Consider the following 22025-nt stretch of genomic DNA (forward strand, 5'->3'; position numbering starts at 1 on the left):
AACTCCAAGCAAATAGAGTGCAATCAAAATTAAAGTTTACATAACAAACACACTCAAAAGAAGCCCAAGCTTTGTTAGAAAAATCGGCAAAATCTTATAAAAGTAAATCTACTGAAAAGAAATTAAAACTAGAACATTGCTTCCTATAACATTAACTGTTGTTTGTGACATAAGACAACGGATTCAAAATTCAAAAATAAAGTTAACATTTTTAGCTTTATTGAGATATAACGGACAAATTAAAGTCAATATTTTTAAGAGGTTAAAATAACTAATAAAGTTGTCAGGTACCAATTATTTTTAAACTTACGGCTAAGAGTGTTCATCAGCCCTCTTCAGCCCCTAAAACACAACAAAAACATAGAAGCATAGATTCTTCAAAATATTAAACCCAAGATTTTCCCCTTCTTCAAACACTCTAAACCCAAGTGATGAGAAATAATTCACTCTGGCCACTGGGGACATTTCTTCTGCCAGTGACACAATCAGAAATTTTACTTCTTTCATTATTTAACTTACTCATTCCTATCCTAATCAAATCACAGAAATGTAGGAGTAAGCAAGAGGATATCATTTCCCCTGTAGGCCTACCCCTATAGCTCAGTTGGTTAGAGCACCATGCCAATACACCCAGGCTGTAGGTTCCATCCTGGGTTGCATGGGAACCAACCAATGAATGCATAGATGGGTGGAACAACAAAACAATGTTTCTCTCTCCCTCTCTCTCTCTCTCCCTTGCTCTCTCTCTAAAATCAATAAAAAATAGCTTCAAGTGAGGATTAAAATAAATCGGTAGGTAAAAACAATTTTTTCAAAAATCTTTAAACAAAATTAAATTAAAAATTTAATTCCCCCTGAAGCCTATGAGTGAGGCATAACTAAATTTATAACATGAGAAACTTAAACACCGAGGAAAGCTGTGATGGTAAGGGAGATGAGCCACGTCTGTGGCCTGCAGAACAAACTGTAGATCTCTAAGGCAGATCTGATGAAGAACTTATCCAGGAATCAGTCTCCTCCAAAGCTGGACAGGGAGGAAGTGTAGGAAGCACAGCTTTTCTAAAAAGATGAAACGTGTCACTTGGAGACACTCTGGTTTCCTGAGGAAGGGAAGGAGACACTAAGCCATCTTGTTTTGTGCATTTCACATCTTCCTTGTTTTCCAACATCAGTAATTGTTCTATCTCCTCTTTCAAAGATAAATTTGCTTGAAATTCCTTTTTGAAAATCATCAGGTGTTCCTTCTTATTTGTTTCCTGGTCTTCCGACCTCTCTGACTCAGGGCAAATGATTTTGTTACTGGAATCCTCATGGGCTTCTTGTTTTATGGGAGGTAAATGTGGAAGTTCTGCTGTTGTTTTTCTACTCTTTGCTTCTTCTTTCAGCAAATTTCCATCTTCATTGGATGTAAAACTTAGAGCTTTATCTAGCCTAGAATTTTCACAAAGTAAGAAACTTCTTACTTTTTGCTCTCTCCTTGTCATGTCTATCACTGATTTCTTTGGATGCAGCACTGTCCTTATTAAGAGTCCCTGTGCATTCATCCTATATTCTTTTGTGGCTTTCTCTCTGCGCTGCTTCTGGAAGTCCTTGAGTTGAAGCAGTTCCTCTGGAAGCTCCATAGATGCAGGCTAAGAAAAGAAAATGAACAACAGTATACTCTAACTAAAATTTTGAATATGCCTTAAAACCACTTCTATACTTAACAGTATTTGGCCAGCAAGAAGCTATTGAAATGTACTCTCACAGCACCCTCTAGTGTCTGTAACTATACTTCTATTTTTTGCGTAACAAATAATTTGATTTCAGTTTTGAGTGTATCTTTGTGTGTCTATTAAAACTATACAGTGAAAAGTATATCTCCCAACTGTGATTACATAAATACTACATAATGAATATAATAAGAAAATGTCTTCAACTTCTGGTCACGACAGTGGCATAGGTAAACATGGCTCGCCTACTTGCACAACCACATCATATTTACAGCTAAACTATAGAACAATTATTCAGAACCATCAGAAATCAAGCTGAATGGAAGTCCTACAACTACAGAATTAAAGATGAAACTACGGTGAGACTGGTAGGAGGGATGGAAATGCAGAAAGGTTGGTCCCACCCCTGCAAGTGGCAGATAAAAACTGACCGGGGTATCTTAGGAGTGACGGGTCCCAGCTCCCCAGCTCTAGCCCAGGATTCCAGTACCAGGTAGAGAAGTCACCATATTTCTGGCTGTTAAAATTGGTGGGGATTGAGGCTGTGGAAGACAGAAACAGCTGCACGCCCTGCTTGTTCCTCTTAAAGGACCTATGAGACTCAGGCTCAGACTCACTCCCTCTGAGCTCCAGCATGGAGGCAGAAGATTAAGGCATTAGAGACATACAGGGAAGAACTGAATTGTCCAGAATTGGGGCAGATCTAGGGGTGCATTTTTCTACCAGACAGAAGTGTAGGCAGAGGCCAGGTTTCCTTTTCTAAGCCCTCTCCAAACTAAGCCACACAGCCAGCAGATGAGCACCATATCTGAGACTCCAGCAACCTGGCTCACACCCTACTGATTCCCTGAGGCTCTGCCGCACCCAAATTTTGAGCCTACCCAAGTGTTTTCAGTGACTTTTCTATATGAATGAATTATCTTGGCCCATGATTCAGATTTTCCTAAATTCAATCAAACAAACAGCATCTGGCTTCAGTGAGCCCCATAACTCATGTTAGGTTGCCCTACCCAGCAGTAGCAACAATCGGCCTTGCTTCAGATTGGCCTCTCTTCAGATTGGCCTCTCATAGGTACCTCCAAGCCCAGCACAAGTAGCAGCCATCTGCAGATCACTTTGTAACTTATATTGTGTGACTCTGGACCGAGCACAGGTGGTGGCTCACCTTGCATGTGTCAATAACAATCAAGGCTCAAGTACAACAGGAGGGAGTACATAGCCCACACAGTGTGCACAACTTAAGTACCCAGCTTGGATAATAGGGAGGAGGCTGTGCTACTGGACCCTAAAGGACACTCTACCAAGCCTGGGAGATGTAGCACCTCTACCTAATACATAGAAACAAACACAGGGAGGCTGCCAAAATTAGGAGACAAAGACACATGGCTCAAATAAAAAAACAGAATAAGACTCCAGAAAAAGAACTGAACAAAATGGAGACAAGCAAGCTATCAGATGCGGAGTTCAAAACACTGGTTATAAAGATTCTCAAGGAACTTACTGTTATTTTGCCATATATAATGCATACTTTTTGCCCAAAATTTTCAGGGAAAAATAACGATGCATGTTATAATAGGTATAATGATTACATACCATGGGTATAATAATGGGTATAATGCATACAAAACCATGAGTGTGCATTATACATGGCAAAATATGGTAGGGAGAACTTCAACAAAATAAAAAAGATCCAGTCAGAAATGAAGGATATACTAATTAAAATAAAGAACAATTTACAGGAAATTAACAGTAGAGTGGATGAAGTTAAGGATAAAAACAGCCATTTGGAATATCAGGAAGCAAAAAACCACCAACCAGAAGATCAAGAAGAAAAAAAAAATAAGGATACCCCTGGCTGGTGTGGCTCAGTGGATTGACCACTGGCCTGCAAACCAAAGGATTGCTTGTTCAATTACCAACTGGGGCACATGCCTGGGTTGTGGGCCAGGTCCCCCATCGGGGGCATGGGAGAGACAACTACACATTCATGTTCTTGTCCTCCCTCCCCACGTTTCCCTCTCTCTAAAAATAATTAAATTAAGATAGTGTTAGGAGCCTCTGGGACAACCTCATGTGCACCAACATGAGTATCATGGGTGTGCTGGAAGGAGAGAGCAAGAAATTTGAAATCTATTTTAAAAAATGACAGAAAACTCCCCTACACTTGGTGAAGGAAATAGACATACAAGTCCAGGAAGCACAGAGATTCCCAAACAAGTGAACCAAAAGAAAAGCCCATACCAAGACAAAGAGAGAATCTTAAAAGCAGCAACAGAAAAGCAGTCCGGCCAAACTTCTGGCCAAGATGGAGGCATAGGTAGACACACTGTGCCTCCACACACAACCAAAAGGACAATAACAATTTAAAAACAACTGACACAAAATCAAACTGTATGGAAGTCTGACAACCAAGGAGTTAATAAAGAAGTCACATTCATCCAGACTGGTAGGAGGGGCAGGAGATGAGCAGTCAGGCTGAGAGGACTCATAGCAAGGGGGCAGCTGGCAGACCTAGTGAGGAGGCAGATTGTGGAGCAGGGCAGGTAAGGCTACAGCTGATGGATGGGGCACTCCCACATTCACATGCTGATAAACAAAGAGGAACAACTAGGGGGCAAGATAGACCGCACAACCCAGGGTCCCAGCCCAGGGAAATAAAGCCTCAAACTGCTGATTGAAAACACTGGTGGGGAGTTGAGGCTGCAGCAGGAGAAACTCCCAGCCTTACAGGAGAGTTCGTTGGAGAGACCCATAGGGTCCTAAAATGTACACAAGCCCAACCACCTGGGAATCAGAACCAGAAGGGCCCACTTTGCTTGTGGGAAGCAGGGAAAGTGACTGAAATCCAACAGAGTAGAGCAAGTGCCATTGTTTCCTCTCAGACCTCTGCCCGACATACAGGGCCATAACCCAGAGACTGGGTTGTCCCTCCTGGGCAAACACCTAAGGCTCTGCCCCTCACTACATAACAGGGGCATTGAGACAAGAAAATGGACCAAATGAAAAAACAGATCAAAGCTCCAGAAAAAATACAACTAAGTGACGAAGAGATAGCCAACCTATCAGATGCACAGTTCAGAACACTGGTAATCAGGATGCTCACAGAATTGGTTGAATTTGGTTGCAAATTAGATGAAAAAATGAAGGCTATGCTAAGTGAAATAAAGGAAAATGTACAGGGAACCAATGGTGATGGGAAGGAAACTGGGACTCAAATCAATGAAGTAGACCAGAAGGAAGAAAGAAACAACCACACAGAAAAGAATGGAGAAACAAGAATTTAAAAAAATGAGGAGAGGCTTAGGAACCTTCAGGATATCTTTAAACATTCCAACATCTGAAATATAGAGGTACCAGAAGGAAAAGAAGAGCAAGAAATTGAAAACTTATTTGAACAAATAATGAAGAACTTCCCCAATCTGGCAAAGAAAATAGACTTCCAGGGAGTCCAGGAAGCTCAGAGAGTCCCAAAGAAGTTGGACCCAAGGACAAACACACCAAGGCACATCATAATTACATTACCCAAGACTATAATTAAGGAGAGAATCCTATAAGCAGCAAGAGGAAAGGAGACAGTAACCTACAAAGGAGTTCCCATCAGACTGTCAGCAGATTTCTTAAAAGAGACCTTACTGGCAACAAGGGGCTGGAAAGAAGTATTCCAAGTCATGAAATGCAAGGACCTACATCCAAGATTGCTCTATCCAGCAAAGCTTTCATTTAGAATAGAAGGGCAGATAAAGTGCTTCTCAGATAAGGTCAAGTTCGAGTTTATTATCACCAAGCCCTTATTATATGAAATATTAAAGGAGTTCATCTAAGAAAAAGAAGATAAAAATATGAACAGTAAAATGACAGCAAACTCAGTTATTAACAACTACACTTAAAACAAAAACAAAAGTAAACTAAGCAAACAACTGGAACAGGAACAGAACCACAGAAATGAAGATCACATGGAGGGTTATCAACAGGGGAGTGGGAGAAGGAGAGAGAGGGCAAAGTCACAGAGAATAAGCAGCATAAATGGTATGTAAGAAAATAGACACGGGGAGGGTAAGAATAGCATAGGAAATGTAGAAGCCAAAGAACTCATATGTAGGACCCATGGCCATCAACTAAAGCAGGGGAATGTGGGTGGGAGGGGGTGTGCAGGGTGGAGGGGAATGAAGGGAGGAAAATGAAATAACTGTTATAGCATAATCAAGAAAATATATTTTTTAAAAAGTTCAAGGGAAAAAAAAAAGAAAAGCAGTTAGTTACCTACAAGGGAGCCCCCATAAGACTCTCAGTTGATTTTTCAAAAGAACTTTGCAGGCCAGAAGGGATTGGCAAGAAATATTCAATGTGATAAAAAGCAATGACCTACAACCAAGAATACTCTACCCAGCAAAATTATCATTTAGAATCAAAGGATGGATAAAGAGCTTCCCAGACAAGAAGAAGCTAAAGGAGTTCATTTCCACCAAACCAATATTATATGAAATGTTAAAAGGTCTTCTTTAAGATGAAAAAGAAAATTAAAAAATATAAACAATAAAATGGCAATGAATACATATCTACCAACAATTGAATCTAAAAAACAAAATATACAAACAAGTAGAACAGAAACAGAATGATACAGAGAATGTTTCAATGGTACTAAATGGAAGGAGGGTCAGAGGGATGGATGAAAAAGGTGAAGGGATTAAGAAGTACAATTTAGCAGTTACAGAATAGCCATGGGGATGTAAAGTTCAGCATAGGAAATAGAGTAGCCAAAGAACATATATGCATGACCCACAGACATAGACAGTAGCATGGGTAGGGGTTAGGTAGAGCGGGCAAAGCAGGAAAAACTGGGATGAGTGTAATAGCATAATCAATAAAATATAACTTAAAAAAGAAAAAAGTCACCTTTGTTACAGGAGGTAAATAATTTTTCCTAGGCTGTTTACCTTTGACTTTGTTCAAGGTATTTTTGCCATACAAAATTTTAAAGTCAAATTATTAATTTTTAAGAGTTCTGAGTATTTCTGTGTTGCATAGAAAAGCACATACTCCGACAACTCAATAGCAAAAGAGCAAATAATCTAATTAAAATGAGCAAAGGACCTAAATAAACTTTTTTCCAAGGCATTCAAATGGCCAATAGGTATCAATATATTAAAAAATGCTCTGATGATACTAATCATCAGGAACATGCAAATCAAAACCACAATGAAATATCACCTCACACCTGTTAGAATGTCTGTTATCAAAAAGACAAGAGATAACAAGTACTTTGCGGGGGGACATGTGGAGAAAAAGGAACTCTCATAATGTATATGGGAATGTAAAGTGGTTTAGCCATTATGAAAAAGAGTATGGCAATTCCTCAAAAAATTAAAACTTAGAGCTACCATATGGTCCAACAAATCCACATCTGGGTACGTGTCTGAAGAGAATAAAATCACTGTCTTGAGGACATATCAGCACTCCCATTTTCATTGCATTATTCACAATGGCCAAGGCATGGAAATAACCTAAGTGTCCATAGAGGGATGAATGAATTAAGAAATTGTGGTATGCCCTGGCCAGGTGGCTCAGTTTGTTGGAGCATCATCCTATGTAACAAATGATTGCAGGTTCGATCCCTGCTCAGGTCAGGGTACATACCAAGGATGCAGTTTGATCACTGGCTGCAGTGAGTGCGCAAGGCAACTGATCAATGTTTTGTTTTCTCTCTTCCTCTAAAATCAATAAAACATATCCTGGGGTGAGGACTGAATAAAAACAGAAAGATGTGGTCTGGCCCTGGGCGGTATGGCTCAGTGGACTGAGTACCAGACTGCAAATCAAAAGATGTGGTCTACGTGTACATACAATGAATATCACTCAGCCATTAAAGGAAGGCAATCCTGCCATTTGCAACAACATGAATGAACCTTGAGGGTATTATAAGTAAAATAAGCCCTACAAAGAATGAAAAATACAAAAAAATAGAGCTTATTTTATAGAAACAGAATAGAATGGTGGTTGCCAGCAGTTGAGGGAAATGAGAAGATGTAGGTCAAAGGGCACAAACTTTCAGCTACAAGATGTAATAGTTCTGAGGATCTAATTACAGCATGGTCACTACAGTTACTAATTCCGTATTAAATACTTGAAAGTTGCTGAGAGTAAGTCTTAAGAATTCTCAGCACACACATAAAAAATTAACTATGGACCTCCGGACAAGATAGAGGCATAGGTAGAAATACTGTACCTCCTTGCACAACCAAATTTAAGGACAACAAAGATTTAGAAACAAAAACACAACCAAAACAGACAGAAAATTGAACTGTACCAAAGTTGACAACAACGAACCATTCATCCAGACCGGTAAGAGGGGCAGAGTCGGCAGCTGGTGGAGAGGGGTCCTGGCAGGAAAAGGCAGTGGTTGGAGACCCCACAGGGAGGAAACCAGCAAACCCAGTAAGGCTCACAAGGTGGTTGGCTGACCATGGACACACATTCGCACGCAGATAAACCAGGCAAAAAAACGGGCGGTGAGACAAATTGAGCAACCCAGGGCCCCAGTGACAGGAATTAAAGCCTAAACACCAATTGAAAAAACTTGTGGGGGTTGAGGTGCTGGGAGAGGCTCCCAGCCTCATAGGAGAGTTCATTGGAGAGACACACAGGGTCCTAGAATGTACACAAGCCCATCCACCTGGGGACTAGCACCAGAAGGGCCCAATTTGCTTGTGGGAAGCGGCAGAGGGGACCAAAATCCGAGAGAGCACAGAACAAGCATCATTGCTCCCTCCCTGACCCTGCCCCCACATACAGTGTCATAACCCAGCAACATGGGTTGCCCCGCCCTGGTGAACACCTAAGGCTCGGCCCCTCATACATAACAGGCTCGACCTGACCAAAAATCGCTCAATCAGAAGAAAAAATCAAAGCCCCAGAGCCAATATTTTTAAGCGACCAAGAAGTAGCCAACCTATCAGATGCACAGTTCAAAACATTGGTGATCAGGATGCTCATAGAACTGGTTGATTCTGGTCGCAAATTAGATGAAGAAGTGAAGGCTACACTAAGTGAAATTAAGCAAAATGCACAGGGATCCAATAGTGATGGGAAGAAAACTGGGACTCAAATCAAGGGAGTGGACCAGAAGGAAGAAAGAAACAACCAAACAGAAAAGAATGAAGAAACTGTTCATTCTTCTGTTCCACTGATCTGCCTACACATGTACTAGTTGCAAACTATTTATGTATTATAGACTTATATAGGTTTCTTCAACAGATTTTATTTATTTGCTTTTAGAGAGAGAAGGGAGAGAGGAAGAGAAACATTCATATGCAAGAGATACATCTACCAGTTGCCTCTCACAGCCCCCCAACTGGGGACCTGGCCCACAATCCAGGCATGTGCCCTGACTGGGAATCAGATTGGTGACCTTTTTGTTCATAGACCAGCAGTCAATCCACTGAGCCACACCAGCCAGGGCAACTTATATGTTTCAATATCTGATAGAACTTATTTATTTTTATTGATCTCTACAAACTCTATAATCACAGTTTTCCAAAATAATGCTGGTGTTAATATTTTTCTTGGAATAGAGTTAAATTCAAAAGTTAATTTAGAAATAACTGATAGGTAAAAATACTTAGTGTTTCCATTCAAATTCTCTTTTATGTTATTCAGTAATATTTTAACATTTTCTTCATCTCTACATTCCACATTTCTTTTTTTTTCCTGTGGTTTTCTTTCTTTTTATTCAAAATCAAATTCCTGAGATTGAGCCACACTGATCATATGGCTCATTCATTTTTTTTATAATTTATTTTTTTATTGACTATGCTATTACAGTTGTTCTATTCCCCCTTCATTTCCCTCCACCCTGCACCCCCCACCATTCCCCCCTTTATGACCATGTGTCTCAAGTTCTTTATGACCATGTGTCTCAAGTTCTTTAGATTCTATATTTCCCATACCATTCTTGCCCCCCCATCTATTTTCTATCTACTGTCTATGCTACTTATTTTCTATACCTTCTCCCCCTTTCTCCTCTTCCCACTCCCCTCTTGCTAACCCTCCTTGAGATCTTCATTTCTATGTTCCCACTCCTGATCTAGCTGTCCTTTTAGTTTGCTTTTGTTTTAGGTGTGGTTGTTAATAACTGTGAGTTTGTTGTCCTTTCACTGTTCATGTTTTTTTAACTTCTTTTTCTTAGATAAGTCCCTTTAACATTTCATATAATAAGGGCTTGGTGATGATGAACTCCTTGAATTTGATCTTATCTGAGAAGCACTTTATCTGTCCTTCCATTCTAAATGAAAGTTTTGCTGGACAGAGCAATCTTGGATGTAGGTCTTTGGATTTCATGATTTGGAATACCTCTTTCCAGCCCCTTCTTGCCTGTAAGATCTCTTTTGAGAAATCCGCTGACAGTCTGATGGGAACTCCTTTGTAGGTGACTGTCCCCTTATCTCTTGCTGCTTCTAGGATTCTCTCCTTTATTTTAATCTTGGCTAATGCAATGATGATGTGCCTTGGTGTGTTTCTTCTTGAGTCCAACTTCTTTGGGACACTCTGAGCTTCCTGGATTTCCTGGAAGTCTATTTCCTTTGCCAGATTGGGGAAATTCTCCTTTATTATTTGTTCAAATAAGTTTTCCACTGGTGGCTGTGCCTTTCCCCCTTCTGGTACCCCTATAATTCGGATGTTGGAGCGTTTAAAGATATCCTGGAGGTTCCTAAGACTCTCCTCATTTTTTTGAATTCTTGCTTCTTCACTCTTTTCTATTTGGCCATTATTTGCTTTCTTCTGGTCTACTCCATTGATTTGAGTCTCAGTGTCCTTTTCATCACTATTGGTTTCCTGTGCAATTCCATTCATTTCAATTAGTTTCACCTTCATATGTTTCTCTAATTTGTGGCTATAATCAACCAGTTCTGTGAGGATCCTGATCACCAGTGTTTTAAACTGTGCATCTGAGAGTTTTGCTATTTCTTCATCACTTAGATTTATAGGCTCTGGGGCTTTGAGATCTTCTTGAGCCATTTTTGGTCTGTTCGTGCCAATTAAGTGTGAGGAGCGGAGCCTTGGCCTCCCAGGTTGCTGGGTTGTGATGCTGTATGTGGGGGTGTGGTCAGAGCGGGGAAATGGCGGCCCCCTCTGCTGTTTGGTGCCACTGGGTGAGGAGCAGAGCCTTAGGTGGTTCACCAGGGCTGCGCCACTCAGAGTCACTGGGTTATGACGCTGTATGTGGAGGTGGGGTCAGAGCGGGGAAATGGCCGCACCCTCCACTGCCGCTTGCCATGAGACCCGCTGGGTCCCGGTCCAATCGCCCACTCCCTCACTTGTCTATCCGCGCACCAATGCGCGACCACAGTCAACCCGCAGCCCTGCTCCCTCGCTGTTTCCCCGTGGTCGCTGGGTCTCTCACTAGGTCCAACCCTGTGCCTGGATTCCGCGCGCCTGAGTCCGTCTGACCAAGTTTTCCTGTGCTACCCTGCTTCGCCAGCTGCTGGTTTCGCCCCTCTTACCAGTCAGGCTGAAGAATTTGTTGTTAACAGACTTCCGAAAAGTTCAATTTTCTGTGTTCTGGCTATGTTGCTAATATTTAGTTGTCTCTAAACTTGGTTGTGTGAGAAAGCACGGCGTATCCATCTATGCCTCCATCTTGGTGGAAGTCGTGAGCTCCACATTTCTTGTTGGACTTTTTTCTCGGTTACAAAGAAGTCCAACAAGAAATGGACTTACCTTTTTTGTTACAACTATAAGTTGATGTTTTCTTTCATTAAAATTTCTAGCTGTGTATATGGGTATAGGAAGGCTATGAATTTTTATTTTACATTTGTTGCCACTTTACTAAATTGGTTTTTTGTTTGGTATCTTTCTCAGTTGATTCTCTTCAGTTTTCAGTTGTACCATAGACATGCCATAATCCTGATTCTTCCTATTCAAGTTTTATAGTTCGTTTTTAAAAATTTATAGTTTTTAAAAAAATCTCAGTGGTTAATAACTTCAAAAATAGTAAAGTAATGGTAATAGTCAACATTAAAATGTTTTTCTTTATATTAATGGGAATGCTTTTAGTGTTCCCAATCAAACATTATGTAGCCTTCTTGCTTGAGATATATTTTACCATGTTAGCATATGTATTCCAACTTCAATCAGTAATGTCTGCAAAATAATATAAATGTTTCTAGCATTAAACAGTGGGAGCAAAATATAAAAAAGTTATTAAATTGTCCTTGGCTTTACAGTGATAAATAAAAAACTTTAAAACTCTCCAATCAAACAAGGTATGCAAGAATTTTTGTGTTGTTATTTATTGCTAAACAGTGAGAGCAAGATACAAAATGTTATAATTTTTTCAGCACTTATGGAATAATCATAAGACTTTCTTAGCTCTAGTAAAGTGAAAAATTTCTTAAGATTAAACCATGCTTGCAAATAGAATCCAGCTGGGGTTCATGCTAAAAATGCTAGCACCACATTTAGGACTCAGCATCAGAATTCCTAAGTGAGAAGCTAGCCGCCTGCAAACTTTTTATGTAAGGAGCCAAATAGTAAGTATTTTAGCTTTTGTGAGCCACAGACTGTCTCTGTTGCATACTCTTTTTTTTTAATCCTTTAAAATGGTAAAAACCATTCCTAGTTTGTGAGCAGTACCAACTAGGCCATGGGCCAGATTTAGCCTTAGGCAATAGTTTCTCACCTCCTGGTGTATAGTTTTCTTATATTACACTGGCATTGTAAAGTAACTAATGAAATCTTAAATTTACCTATTCTTTGATAGAAATATTTATTGGAAATATAACTTAATATTTTGAAAAAATGCTCAAGGAGATGAAGGCCAGCCTATAACCCCTTCAAAAATATTTATCACACCCTGACCAGCGTGACTCAGTTGGTTGGGCATCAACCAGCAAAGCAAAAGTTCACCAGTTTGATTCCCAGTCAGGGCTCATGCCTGGGTTGTAGGTCCAGTCCCCAGCTGGGGTGTGTGCAAGAGGCAACTGATTGATGTTTCTCTCACACTTTCATGTTTCACACCCTCTCTTTCTCCCTCCCTTTCCTTCTCTCTAAAAATAAATAAATAAAATATTTTAAAAATCTATTTGTTACCAAGTCTGCCTCATGCAATTTGCGGCAGCTGTGAAGAGTGGGTATCACTGTGCCCTCCAAGAAGAATAGGGCAGAAGCAGAAGTCCTCAGGACACAGCCACAGACAGCTGCACCTACCTCCGCGCCTCCCAGCCAGTCAGCAGACCCTTCTCGGTAGGTGTTCAGGTACCCATCCACCAGGGTGGTTAGGTCAGACATCATCTCGTCTAAGAGCACCAGGCGAAGGGGTAGCAGGTAGGTGGCTTCTAGAGCCAAAATTTTCAGTAAGGAGGGTGGAAGAGGTCGTGTAAACCACACTTCTGTATTCTCCTAGAGACACCAAAACAATTTTCTCTGAATAGTAAGCAAAACCTTAAAGAAAATAATTGTTTATTTAACTGTTGTTTAACTTAAAACACGATTACTGTCATTTTCCTCAGTTATTACCTTCTACTTTCACACTATGGCTGGGCTTTGGAGAATACACACACACTTTATGTGTGTTGTGTGTGTAACTTGGGGGGAATATTCAGGGAGACAGGAATATTCGGGGAGGGGGAGGGAGGAAAGGAGAGAATGGGGAGGGAGGAGAGGGATGGAGACAGGGTGAGGGAGAGAGAGAGAAATCAGAACTTATTTTAAAATGGAGGCCAGAGCAGGGGAGAGGATAATGGGGGAAAGAAGGGGAAGGGCTGTGGAGGAACATGTATAAAGGACCCACAGACAAAGCCAAAGAGGGGCAGGATTGAGGTGCGAGGTGGTCAGTGGGGCAGTGGAGAGTGATGCAGGGAAAATGGAGACAACTGTACTTGAATTAAAAAAAAAAAAAACTGGAGGGAGCAGACTTGGTTATGTGGACAAAATTATAGCCAGTATGGTCTAGACCCCAGTCTGGCATGAAAGACTATCAGGAGGTAAATAAAATCTACTTTACTTTGAGAGAAATAATTGGGATTATTTTTGTTCTATTGCTTAGTCCAAATTCTCAACCTAATCATCTCTCGTCCCAGCTTTGAAATGTATTTCAGACTGCTTTTAAATTGATAAACAACCAATTTGGACCCTGGCTCTTACTCACTTGAGACCACAAACAAACTGTTCCCATTAGGAACAACTGACATTTTAGCAATGTTCCCATGCTTACATGGCAACTGTCATTTCTCTTTGGAATATGCTGATAAACCCACTCAGAAAACCCTTGAAAAAATTAATGTCATAAGGGATATCCTTTAATACTCACCCGAATCAGTTTCTGTCTCTCTTCCAGAAAGGAAAGATATTTAGGGGCTACTTTAAGGTGTCTTATTAAACTCTCCTGTAAAGTACTGATGCAGTTTGGAAGAAAGCCACCTGTTTCCACGGAAAATTGAAGGACATCTGCCACCTGTGGCAATTAAGAAAAAAAAAACACAGACCAATTTGTAGAATGTATACACAGAGCCATCTTCTGGAAGAAATATATTTAGAGAAATGTCTTTAAATACCATTTTCTCCAAGAATCCACATGAAAATTTAAAGTGGTACAGTATACTTATTCTGAAAAATTAGGGGAAAAAAAGAAAAAGGATCACAATTTTAATGTGTCCTTGTCTCCTTTCTTTTCCACTTTTTTATTTGCCTGCTTTATGGCTATTTATTTCTTTTTGGGTACCTTTGGAGAACAGGGAAAGATAAAATTCAAGAATTATTTTTATTAATTTATTAGCAACTCTGGTAAAGTTTTGGTAAGGAAAGTTAATACAATTAGGAATTGAAATAATTATTTAGCTGTGTGTGATTAGCTAAATGATGGTCCCCAAAGATGAACCTGTGAACGTAATTTTATGTGGCAAAATGGAATTTGAAGCTGTAATTGAGGATCTTGAGATGGGGAGATTATCTTGAATTATCTGGGGGCAGGGGCTACATGTATCATAAGTATTCTTATAAGAGGGAGGCTGAGAGAGACTCTGCTGTGGCAGGAGGGACTGGAGTGGTGAGCTGTGAAGATGGAAGGAGCACAAGCCAAAGAACACAGATGGAAACGGAAAAGGCAAGGAGACAGACTCTTCCCCGTCAAAGTCTCCAGAAGAAACCAGCCCTGCTGACACCTTGACTTCAGCCCAATGAGCATGTTTCAGATTTCCGACCTCCACAACTGCAAGGGAGTCTAATGTTGTTTAAGCCACTAAATTTGTGATTTGTTACAACAGCAAGAGAAAACTAGTACATTGCATTAAGGGAAAACAAATTGGGAAAGCTCAATTCCTGTTTCTTACTCTATGGAAATCTGAAAAAAAAATATATGAAAAAATATGCCTGTGTCTTCATTACACAATACACATGGGGTCAAGGGAACAATGAACAATTATCTTGCATTTGGAGTAAACACAAAGGCAATCTCTACAGAGTGAAAGATCCTGAAAGAAGGCCCAAAGGAACATGTAAATGAGCAGATACATAAAGGGCAAACTGAATCACATATAGCAATTAAAAATTGAACTTTTAGGAATTTCCACTCAAAAATAATTGGCAACTCATTAGTTTAACCCCTCTCCAAAGGCTCTAGGGCTTATATATTCAAGATCCCCCTTCCACTAGCATAAACCTAGAAGAACCTTATGAAAACTAGTGGTTTTCCTGCTCTCACAGCCAAATCATGCTCTAAGAGATAGTACAATATAAGAATTTCTCATTTCCCTAGGGTCCTTTAGAGTGGAGAAGAATCACACATCTTCAGGCTATTTGGGGGCCAAAATAGACCTTTGGGGCATGTATAGTACAACCCGCATCCCTGAGCTAGATGCCAACTAGCCACAAGTTTTAACTCATACATATGTGGAGAAGGCAGAGATGTGATTGTTCACCTCATACTAAGTGTCCCATGTCAGACTTCTGAATGACCCCCAACTTGTTCAAGTTTCTAAATGTTGTAGAGTATGGAGCTTGCTCCTTATTTGACAAATTCTGGAGCAAAATAAGGGGGAAAATCCTAAATACTTTTATGTAACTTTTCTGCAGTGATTTTAGAGTTCATCAAATGATCTCACATATTATACAATCATCTTACATGAGAAATGAGTGGGAATGGGACACACATACAGAAAGACTTTCAACTGCTCATCAGACAAGACCTATTTCCTAGAGGAGCTACGTGCAGTAGATTGAGCCAGTGTTTCCTTGCATGTACCTGTGTATCGAAGACATTATTCAGCACAATTCCATACTGATGAGAGAGGCAATCAGAAAGGCAACGACAATCATGGATAACCTAACGTATCAAAAGACAGAGACAGAGTAATTAGAACCTGGCTGCAAATTTTATGAGCAGAGGAATCTGCCTACACACTCACCTTCAAAATTCTCTTGTCTTCTAACACCATCTGTAGTCCATTGTTGAAAGCACGACTTCCCAGCAGGAAAATGTCAAATAAGTAGACACGACTATTTGTAGCCACCTACAATAAACCACCCAGACCCACATGTTATAGAATAGGAAGAACTAGGAAAGGGAATTTGGGGGCCAAGAAAGACATGATAAAATATTTAACAGCCTCACTTTAAAAGTAAACAATAGTGCATTCGATATTCTTAGAGAAATTGGGTTTATAGTGATCTTAAGTTAAGAAAAAAGACAGTATGACTGTAATTTTAAAAAAAAATAGAAATAGACAAGCTGATAATTTAGCCTTTCACTTTTCACTGTCACAACTGTCTTTTACCATTCTCACCTATGGCATTCTAATATTCCAGTCAGTCCCGTGACTATTAGAGGTTTAAGGGGGATAAACAGTATTTCGTTAACAACACAAAATGCTATTTTATGTTTCTGAGTTACCTAATGGGAATGAATGGGTTAAGTATTACAGGAAATTACTCATAAGAGAAGATCCCAGTCCCCTAGCAGGAAAAAACAAAACAAAAAATGGGCAACAAGTATACTGGCACAAATGGCAGGATGTGAAACACTGCTTTATAGATCAATTTCATACAATCATAAGAATTCTTGATTGTTTCTGATCACAAAAGTCACAGAAGCAGCACAGTGAGATTATCTACTGAGTCAGGAAGTGCAAGGCAAAAACGATGCAAATAGGTCTAGAGAGCCAGCCAGCCATGAGACAGGCCGATGCCATCTGTGTCATTTCAGGAGCTAACTGTTGTTATAGCTACAACTGCCAGGCCTACTTGGTGCCTGTCCTTAGATCCTTCATGATAGTTGCTAGAATTTGACACCTAAATAATCAATCGCTGCTCTTTTTCCCTACATTTTTAATTATAAAAATTGAATTAACACTAAAAGTTTGGAAAATAATTCTCTGCTAGACTGTAAATTCTATGAGACAAGAGATTATGTTGGATTCGCCACCACACATGCGACCAGAACAGAGCCAGGCACATGGATGGCTATTACACATTTTTCAGCAGATCAATGCATGCCACCCAGTATTTGCTTTTATTTTTTCATATGCAAAGAATGTACATGGCTCCAATAATATGCATCCAAATCTATACCCTGCTTTTTCCATTAATGAATTTTCAAATATTTTCTACATTACACTTGTCATGATTTTTTTGGCAACCATAAGGAGTTATAAAATGTATTATGACTTCTGTCATTAACTATTTAAATGGTTTCTGATTTTTGACTATTATAAATGATACTAAGATAAATAAATTCTCACATATTCTTTCTTCACATTTTGAATTATTTAGGATAATTCCTAGAAGTGGCCCTGAGAAATGAGCCAAAGGGCATTAAAAAAAACTTCCAACTCTCAACAAATATTTGCTAGCTTCATCTTATTATTTTTTAATTTTAAATAATTTTATATTTTTCAATTACCATTGACATACATTACATTAGTTGCAAACATACAATCCAGTGAGTAGACATTTATATAACTTATGAGGTGATCACCCCCATAAAACTAGTACCCATCTAACACCATTCATAGTTATTACTTGACTATATTACCTATGCTGTACTTTACAGTCCCGTGACTATTCTGTAACTACCAATTTGTACTTCTTAATCCCTTCACATTTTTACCCATTCCCCACTAAGGTACTCATTCCACAACTGGGAATCGAACCAGCAACCCCTTGCTTTATAGGCCAACCCTCATCCACTGAACCACACCAACCAGGGCCATTTTGTTCATCTTTTCTTTTGCTGTGCATAGCTTTTTAGTTTGATGTAGTCTCATTTGTTTATTTTTGGTTTTATTGCTTATGGAGGTTTAAGTAATTTTCATTGGTCCTGCTAACACAAACCTAGTCATCTAAAAGCTAAGGTTTACCTAGACAGTGCAAGGAATGAGAGACGCAATTTAATCCTTAAGCAAAACTGAGCTTGATACCTCCATTTATTTCTCTTCGAGAAGGTGAACATTCCAGAAAAAGAACATCAAAAGGGCAGAATGCCAATCCTAATAAAAAATATCATCTCAGTAGGTGGAGGTACATCTTGACTCAAAGGATAGAGACTTTGTTTGGGTATTCCACCCCTTAAGTGTGGATGCTGCTCACTTTGATGCAAAGGTAGCTACCCAACCTCTAGCTATGCAAGACTCACCACAAAGTTCTTTTGATATAATGGGGATCCTTACCTGACATCTCTCAGGTTCAGAAAAATAAAAAGGATGTAGTAGAAACCTGCTGTGGAAAGCTACCAAACAAAAGGAAAGATGGGCGACTCTCTGCATATCTAAGGCAAGAGAACGGAGCTGGGAAAGAAGACCAGGGTCTGTGGGACGGCAATAACAATGATAAAAGCGAATCTGTGGACAGAAACTCTTCTTTTGAGAAGAATAAATTCAGTAGTAAAAGAGTGGAAGATGTTCCATATAAGTTACAGTACAGTGCTACTTGGGTGACATACAGAAGACAATTAAAATAAATTTACCCAGTGAGTCTACAATCATTTGAAAATGAAAAGTTTTTTAAAAATTATTTTTTACCTGAAGCCAGCATAGTTTCCCATGACGACAAACATTTGCTCCTTCTGCAGCCACACCCAAGACACTCTGCTTCTTGATGTGGAGCATCTAACAAGAAAAGGAAGAAAATACAATTCTCTAGGGAATTAATTTTGCAATTATGATATCATTGATGACACAAGTAAAATTAACAAAGTAGATCATATTTTTTAAACTCACAAAATCTGACTAATCCAAAACAGGAGTCTGCTTCATATACACACCCGCCCCCCCCACCACCACCACCACGTCATACCATTAAACACTTGTGATCCTTTTTTTCAGTTTTCACAGAATTATTCCACAACTGGAAAAATAAATCATTCACATCCCCAATGCTAGTAAGAACTGAAAACTTTGGTACCTTTTGTTACCACTGATGCAACAGAGAAAGATGCATCAAAGAACAGCACCCTAACACAGGGCAACTTACTGTACCTGAAGGGAACTCATGTAGTAGCTGAGTTCCACAGTATCTACTGTTCAGAATCAGAGAAACAAGGATTCAACAGGTCCCTTAAAGTCTTGGATTCATTAAATTACTCAAGACTATGGTCCTTTGATTATCTATACTCTTATCCTACTAGTATTTCAAAAGATTATATAACTCTAGGATTCTTAATCCACAATCTATAAAAATATCTGCATGATATAAGACACTCCGTATTTTATAGGTAGGTAAATTACTCAAGAATTCAAGGGTGTGGTAACTTACACTAACACAATATCTTCCTTTAGAGTAGGGGTGTCAAACTCATTTTCACTGGGGTCCACATCAGCCTTGCAGTTGCCTTCAAAAGGCCGAATGGAATTTTAGGACTGTATAAATGTAGCTACTTCTTAAGTAGGGGCAAGGAGTTCAGCGCTGCCAGGCCAAATAAAACAAGGTGGAGGGCCGGATTCAGCCCGAAGGCCTTGTGTTTGTCACCTGTGCTTTAGAGAGTATCTTTTATCAATGAAAAAAGGAGAATGAAGTTTAGTTTCATTCTCAATCAACAACAAGGCTGCAGAACTGGAAACAAAGGCTGTACTTCCCTATTGATAAGAATTCCCAACTACCTCTTCAAATTTCCCAAACAAAAGTTCTTACTCCATTTCTGTTGTTGTCATGGACCCTTTAAGCAATCTGTTGATATAGAAAGAATTCTTATAACTTAATTTAAAAGTGGGCAAAAGTCAGAAACTACTATAAAGGACACATGGACAAAACCAAGGGGGAAGGTGGAAGCAAGGGAGGGAGGGAGGTTTGACTGGGGTGAGGAGAAAATTCAGACAACTGTAATTGAACAACAATTAAGTAATTTGAAAAAAAAAAAGTCTCAAAAAAAGTGGGCAAAAAATAGACATTTCTCTGAAGAAGGTATTCAAATAGCCAAAAAGCACATTAAAAAATAGTCAGCATTATTGGCTAGCAGGGAAATGCAAATCAAAACCACAGTGAGATGCCATTTCACATCCACTAGGATGACTGCAATCAAAATGACAGGCACCATAGTCTCAAGGCTTTAAATATCACTAGAGGCTAAGTCTTGGATTTGTATCTCCACCTGAGACCATTTTCCTCATCTCTAGAATTACATTCAAACTTAGGTTGACAGAAACTAAAGTCCTAATTTTCTTCCCCAAACCTTTTCCACCCATACTCTTTCCCATCTCAGTTTAACAGCAAGTCCACACTTCAGGTGAGAATGTGGAGAAATCAGAACCCTCCCATCCTGCTGGGGGATCAAATGGTACAGCAGCCTTGGAAAACAGTATGACCAATCCTTAAAAAATTTGACAGCAATTCTACTCCCAGGTATCTATCCAAGAGAAATAAAAACATATATCCACACAAAAACCCGTGCATGAATGTTCACAGCAGCATTGTTTATAATAGCCAAAAAGTAGAAATAATCCACATGTCCCTCAAATGGCAAAAGGATAAATTAAATGTGGTATATCCAAACAAAGGAATATTTGGCAATAGAAGTAAGTGAAATACTGGTATAAGCTATTACATAGATGAACCTTTAAAATGTTATGCTAAGCAAAAGAAGTCAGCTACAAATGAAAATATATTGTATGGTCCCATTTGTATGAAATGCCTTAAACACTCAAATCCATAGAGGCCAGAAATAGGTTAGCAACTGTCTGGGGCCAGGGAGGGGTCAGAGGTGATGGCTAAGGAGTATGAGGTTTCTTGCAGAAGTATTAGAATGTTCTAAAAATTATTTTGGTGATGTATGTACACAACTCTTTTAATACATTAAAAGTTAGAGAACTAACCCTGGCTGGTGTAGCTCAGTGGATTGAGCATGGTTTGATTCCCAGTCAGGGCACATGCCTGGCTGGGTCGCAGGCCAGTTCCCAGCAGGGGCCAGTTCCCAGCAGGAGATGCACTAGAAGCAACCATACATTGATATTTCTCTCCCTCTCTCCTTCCCTTCCCCTCTAAAGATAAATAAATAAAATCTTAAAAAAAAAAAGTTAGAGAACTGTAAATTTTAAGTCAGTGAATTTATGGCACATACATTATATCTCAACAAAGCTATTTTTTTAAAAAAAGAATCTGTTGGAAGGTAATGCTCTCTCAAAAAATGTACCCATGAGGCTTCTGGTCAAGATGGCAGTGTAGGCAGACATGGCTCGCCTACTGTCACAACTATATCAAACTTAACAACTAAAAGATAGAATAACCATCACTCAGGAACATCAGAAATCCAGTTGAATGAAAGTCTGACAACGGAGTTAAAGAAACCACATATATCCAGACTGGTAGGAGGGGTAAGGATGCTGAATGGGCTGGCCCCACACACATGGGTAAAAATTCAGGAGGGATATCTCAGGAGCAAGGAGTCCCAGGCCCCCCACCCAAGAGTTCCAGTGCCAGGAAGATAAGTCCCCACAACTTCTGGCTGCAAAAACGAGCAGAGATTGAGTTGGTGAAGGAGGCTGCTGGAGCCCTAAGCAGTTCCTCTTGGGAACCCACACATGGACTCACCTACTCAGACTCGCTCTCTCTGAGCTCCAGCACCAGAGTGGCAGCTTGAAAGGCTCTAGTACACAGGGAGAGAATGAGTGTCTGGCACTGGGATGAGCAGAGGTCACTGTCCTTTTGCTGAGCTCTCATCACAAGAGCTGGTAGACTGGTACCATATCTGAGATTCCATCAACTAGGCTAACACTGTGGTAACCCACTAGGAGATCTACAGAGGCTCTGCCCCGCCCAATTTATGGCCCCACCCAAGCTGCTTTTCTTTAAGAATGGTTGGTCTTAGCTCCTAAATCCTATCAAACAAGCAACAGC

At 39.7% G+C, this 22025-nt stretch overlaps 1 protein-coding gene across 1 annotated transcript in view; it reads right to left on the reverse strand.

Moving 5' to 3' along the window:
• Positions 1–335: 335 nt before the first annotated feature.
• The window catches only part of EXD1 (exonuclease 3'-5' domain containing 1), a 39586-nt gene continuing 17896 nt past the window's right edge, over positions 336–22025 (reverse strand). Inside the window, exons 7-12 of the mRNA XM_037161795.2 lie at positions 18719–18805; positions 16109–16213; positions 15946–16026; positions 14017–14160; positions 12915–13106; positions 336–1631 (exon numbers count right to left, since the gene is read on the reverse strand). Of these exons, the coding sequence (XP_037017690.2) occupies positions 975–1631; positions 12915–13106; positions 14017–14160; positions 15946–16026; positions 16109–16213; positions 18719–18805 (1266 nt within the window). The 3' untranslated portion in view covers positions 336–974. The remainder of the gene's footprint in view (positions 1632–12914; positions 13107–14016; positions 14161–15945; positions 16027–16108; positions 16214–18718; positions 18806–22025) is intronic.

This window comes from Artibeus jamaicensis, unplaced genomic scaffold, assembly GCF_021234435.1.
Source record: "Artibeus jamaicensis isolate MK-2021 breed Jamaican fruit bat unplaced genomic scaffold, CSHL_Jam_final contig_1132, whole genome shotgun sequence".
Taxonomy (NCBI): Eukaryota; Metazoa; Chordata; class Mammalia; order Chiroptera; family Phyllostomidae; genus Artibeus; species Artibeus jamaicensis.